This window comes from Pygocentrus nattereri, chromosome 16 (assembly GCF_015220715.1).
Source record: "Pygocentrus nattereri isolate fPygNat1 chromosome 16, fPygNat1.pri, whole genome shotgun sequence".
Lineage (NCBI taxonomy): Eukaryota > Metazoa > Chordata > Actinopteri > Characiformes > Serrasalmidae > Pygocentrus > Pygocentrus nattereri.
Window position 1 is genome coordinate 38751999 of NC_051226.1, and position 5000 is coordinate 38756998.

Sequence of the window (5000 nt, forward strand, 5' to 3'; positions counted from 1 at the left end):
GGGGGGGGCGAATCCTCACGAAAACATGAAGACGCGAAACCAATTTGGTAACACCGTAACAGCAGTAACAGTGGTAACGGTGGTAACGGCGGTAACGGCGGTAACAGTGGTAACGGTGGTAATGGCAGTAACAGCGATAACGGCAGTAACAGCGATAACGGTGGTAACGGCAGTAACAGTGGTAACGGTGGTAACAGTAGTAACAGTGGTAATGGCAGTAGCAGCGGTAATGGTGGTAACGGTGGTAACAGTAGTAACAGTGGTAATGGCAGTAACCGTGATAACCATGGTCACGGCGGTAACAGTGGTAACGGTGGTAACAGTAGTAACAGTGGTAATGGCAGTAGCAGCGGTAATGGTGGTAACGGTGGTAACAGTAGTAACAGTGGTAACGGCAGTAACCGTGATAACCGTGGTCACGGCGGTAACAGTGGTAACGGTGGTAACAGCGGTAACTGTGGTACCGGTCGTAACGGTGGAAACTGGAATGGTTGCTAAGCAGAAAGAAAATCAACAGGACATTGAGAGTGTCAGGGTTATGATTGACCATATGGTTCAAATTAGCCTTTTTTCTGCTTTGCCGCTAATAAAATTCCCGCCATAATTTCAGACAGCTGTTTAGATGTCATCTTTGCGCCCTCTAGTGGCTCGTGTGAATGTTAAACCTTCCACGTTGTTCATTTTTAGATGTAAGACACCTCATAGACTTGGTTAAAGTGAATGTTTAGGTCATGGAAATGACCACAGGGAAAAGAATGGTGCTTGGCATTAGTGACACTGTGTTCCCTTGTTTATTCATCATGTGACTAAATATTGTCTTTGGAATGTTTAAATGGAAATGGGTATTGCTGAACTGTAACTGTACATGGCACTCGCTCCACAGTCTGCAGTCCATCTGTTTCCCCACAGTTTACCAGCCCCTCCATTCATCATTGGTCAGTTTATGACCACACCACTTTTGAACAGACGCTAGATAGATGCACAATACCCAGCCAAGGGCAGCTGTGTGGGCAGAAGGATGAGCCTGTGCTGGTACACCAGCGGGGTGGAGCTCCAGCAGAGGGGTTTCAGATAAAGTGGCCGTGTAGGTGGGAGTGTAGTTGGCTTTGTTTTAGGTCTGTTATCTGCGCTCTGATGTGCCTGATGGGTGGATCTGATCTCCTGCATGGAAAAACTCTGACCATCACACTGTGTAAAGCACGCATCAGCAGGCCTTTGACGGTCCACAGAAAGCACGTTGTTTGAGTGGTCAGTCAGTGGGTCACTGTTTTTAGATCTATCTATCTATCTATCTGTCTGTCTGTCTGTCTATCTATCTATCTATCTATCTATCTATGTCTGCCTGTCTGTCCATCCATCTAATTATTCATACATCTGCCCAACTGTCTGTCTGTCTATGTATCTGTCTGTCTGTTTATCCATCTGCCTGCCTTTCTGTCTGTCTGTCTCTCTGTCTGCCTCTGTCTGTCTGTCTCTGTCTGTCTGTCTCTCTGTCTGTCTGTCTGTCCGTCTGTGTGTGTTTATGAGGCCGATGTGCTAAAATCCGGTCATGTTTTAAACAGCCCTGTCATTTAAACGTATGATAGGAGTGTCTTCCTGCCCAGATCTCTGACCTCAGGTTAGCCGCTCATCTCCGTGTCTGTATGCGTGAGGGAGGCAGTAGAAAATCAGGCTGGTGTGTTTATTGTTTGCCGTGAGCTGCGCTGCGCTCGTGTGTTCAGACACAGGCTGAGGGCGTCTGTTCTGAACTCGGGTCACTCTGAATCTGGTCTTTGTAAAGCTGCGTTCAGTCTGTATAACTGTGCTTTTGCGCTGTGTGTTTTTCAGGGGGATATTCAGCAGCTGATGATTGTAGCAGACCACCGTGCTGCGTTTGACTACTGTGAACATTATAGCCCAGACTGTGAGGTTCCCGCACCGGAGCAGCCCCAGAACCAGGACCCCAACACGGAAGACTACGTGAGTGCTTTCTCCATACAGAGCTTACAGTGTGGAAGGCTGATGCTCAGATTCGCAGTCGGAATTCCACAGTCAGCTAACGCAGGTAGCACATTATATACAAGGACAGGCACAGATAATCTATATAGAGGAAACTTATGCTTTAAAAACTTGAATTTATGCTTTAAAAACATTGCACATTAAAAAACAAGTAACTAAAGTACACATTTCTTCTTATATGAGTAACATAGAATTTAGGAATTTAAGCTGAAATGCATTAAGCTACTTCCTTACTGAGAAAGCAGTGTGGGACTTTGCACCACATCACTCCCAACAATGTTAAACACAGACAATGTGTATGTCTGTTGTCCCTGTAGACGGACAGACATGTTTCCACCAAAATGTCCGCATAGTTAAATGGATAAGATGTAAACAGAGTGGTTCAGAGTCTCCAGTCTAGAGAAACTCATCCGTCTTTCCGTCAGAACCGTTCACAGTGGTGGTGATGGGAACCAGACAGCCACCTCTAAAAGCTCCCGCACAGAAAGTTGTTACATGCGATGGCCCACAAAATGAGGGCGGAAACATCTGTGCCACCTTGAATCGGACCCTTCTGGGGCCATTTTTCAAACGAACTTCGGGTTAGATATTCCAGAATGTCGAAAGCATCCTACGGAAAGCTACGCACCGTGATCGAACCATCTGTAGTAGAGCTAATTACAGCTCGATATGTCATGTTTTCCCATTTTGGTTTTAGTGGTATTCTAACTTTTCCACCTCGTCCTAGCATGGAACTCTTTTTCGCGATATTTGGAAGTTTTTTCGATTTCCTGACTTTTTCCGTTTTCTAATTTGGCATAAAATTGGTGGACGGAGAGCTCGCAATATTGTGTATTATGTATCGTGAAAATCGTGATGTTACAATTATTGCGATACTGTCCAGCTCTGCAATGAACCGTTCTGACTTATTTTGTTATATTTCTCAACCACGGAAATTCCAAAAAAAAATTCACTGACAAAATGGAAAAAGAAAGAAAGTTTGTTCTACATTCTGGGCCAGGTGTATATACGAGCACTGGCACAGCAAATGTGGTTTAATGCCACGACAATGCGCCAAAATGTAGTGTTTTTTATCAAGTCTGCAGACTGTCAGTTAATTGTCAGTGTGTAGCCCCACCTGCTATCTGGTGCAAGATGCTCAAGCACTGGCAATCTGAACGGAATATGCAATCAGACCCACATGTAATATCTCCCGCACACAGTTCTTCCAAACCAAACGCATAACACTGCTGTCGGAAACCTCGTTTCTCCAAAACGGTAATTTTACAGGAGAAGGAAAAAACACACTCTACTTTTAATGGAAGTCAATGGAACCAGACGTCTTTCCAAGTCATTTTGGGTCGTTTATTTTGGTCCATTCGTCATGACATTTACACACAATGTAAACAACAGCAGGCACTTTCAGATTATGTCAAAAACTGAAAAACGACAGCAGCAATGTGCATAAGTAAGAGAAGCACACTCGTCATGCACTTGGCCGGCTTAGACTTGTGTGCCAGTTTCGTGCAGAGCAGGCGGGAAGATGTGCCTGAACTGGTGCAAAGGTCTCAGCACATCGAGCCCAGAGTCACTAACCATGGAGAACATGAGTGTTCTCTACATATGGGCTCTAAACGTTACCATATGGAGAGTGTTGTACTCTCTCTGGACTCACAGCTCTGGTCAGCTGTGAATATAAACCACACTGACGTGGTCCTGTAGGGTCACAGGGTAATCTATACCCGGACCTTCAGCGTCAGGAGAGGCTGGAGGAGCGCTGAGAGAACATAGAGTGAGCAGAAATATGCATTAGATGAACCTGAGGAATGAGAGCGGATTAAACACACAACACACAGACCTGTCCAAACATGTGTGTGTGTGTGTGTGTGTGTGTGTGTGTGTGTGTGTGTGTGTGTGTGTGAGGCCTCATTAATTCTCTGTGTTCGTTCAGAGGAAAAGCTCCAGCTGGAAACTGTCTCTTTAGAATTTATTTTTCCAAACAAAAAATGATCTCATGCCTCCTGTCACCATGACAGAGAGAGAGAGAGAGAGAGAGAGAGAGAGAGAGAGAGTGAGAGAGAGAGAGAGGGCAGTAAAGAGTGGGAGGGGAAACAGAGAGGGAGAGATAGAGGGGCAGAGAGAGAGAGAGAGAGAGAGAGAGAGAGAGGGCAGTAAAGAGTGGGAGGGGAAACAGAGAGGGAGAGATAGAGGGGGAGAGAGAGAGAGAGAGAGAGAGAGAGAGAGAGAGAGAGAGAGAGAGGGCAGTAAAGAGTGGGAGGGGAAACAGAGAGAGAGGAATAGGAAAGACAGCGATAGAGAGAGAGCAGAGAAAAAGAGAGAAAGGAGAGAGAGAAGGCAAGAGAAATAGAGAAAGAACTACATAAAGAGGGCAAGAGGGAGAGTGGGGGGAGAGGGCACGTAAAGGGGGAGTGAGACAGGGTAGAAGGAGGTACAGAGGGAGAGATAGAGAAAGAACAATATATACAGATAGAGAGAGAGCGAGGGAGGGGGGCAGCACTGGTACTGAGATTTTCCCCGAGGGTACTACAACATGACAGGAAGGGTACTCCCCCAGTGACAGGGGGAGAAACGCCCCAGTGACAGAAGGAGAACCACCCTAGTGACAGGAGGGGTAATGCCGCAGTGACAGGAGCGGTACTGCACCAGTGACAGGAGGGGTACTGCCTCAGTGACAGGAGGGGTACTGCCCCAGTGACAGTAGGAGAACCACCCTAGTGACAGGAGGGGTAATGCCGCAGTGACAGGAGCGGTACTGCACCAGTGACAGGAGGGGTACTGCCTCAGTGACAGGAGGGGTACTGCCCCAGTGACAGTAGGAGAACCACCCTAGTGACAGGAGGGGTACTGCCCCAGTGACAGTAGGAGAACCACCCTAGTGACAGGAGGGGTACTGCCCCAGTGACAGTAGGAGAACCACCCTAGTGACAGGAGGGGTACTGCCTCAGTGACAGGAGGGGTACTGCCTCAGTGACAGGAGCGGTACTGCACCAGTGACAGGAGGG

The 5000-nt window shown here is 47.2% G+C and overlaps 1 protein-coding gene across 3 annotated transcripts in view; it reads left to right on the forward strand.

Annotated features, from left to right (window-relative positions):
• col5a1 (procollagen, type V, alpha 1) overlaps positions 1-5000 on the forward strand; it is a 164316-nt gene that overhangs the window by 68085 nt on the left and 91231 nt on the right. For all 3 annotated transcript variants that reach the window (XR_005131635.1, XM_037546017.1, XM_037546018.1), the window contains exon 5: positions 1828-1959. Coding sequence is in view for 2 of the 3 variants with exons in the window: in XM_037546017.1 (XP_037401914.1) it covers positions 1828-1959 (132 nt within the window). In the remaining variant the exon portion in view is untranslated. The remainder of the gene's footprint in view (positions 1-1827; positions 1960-5000) is intronic.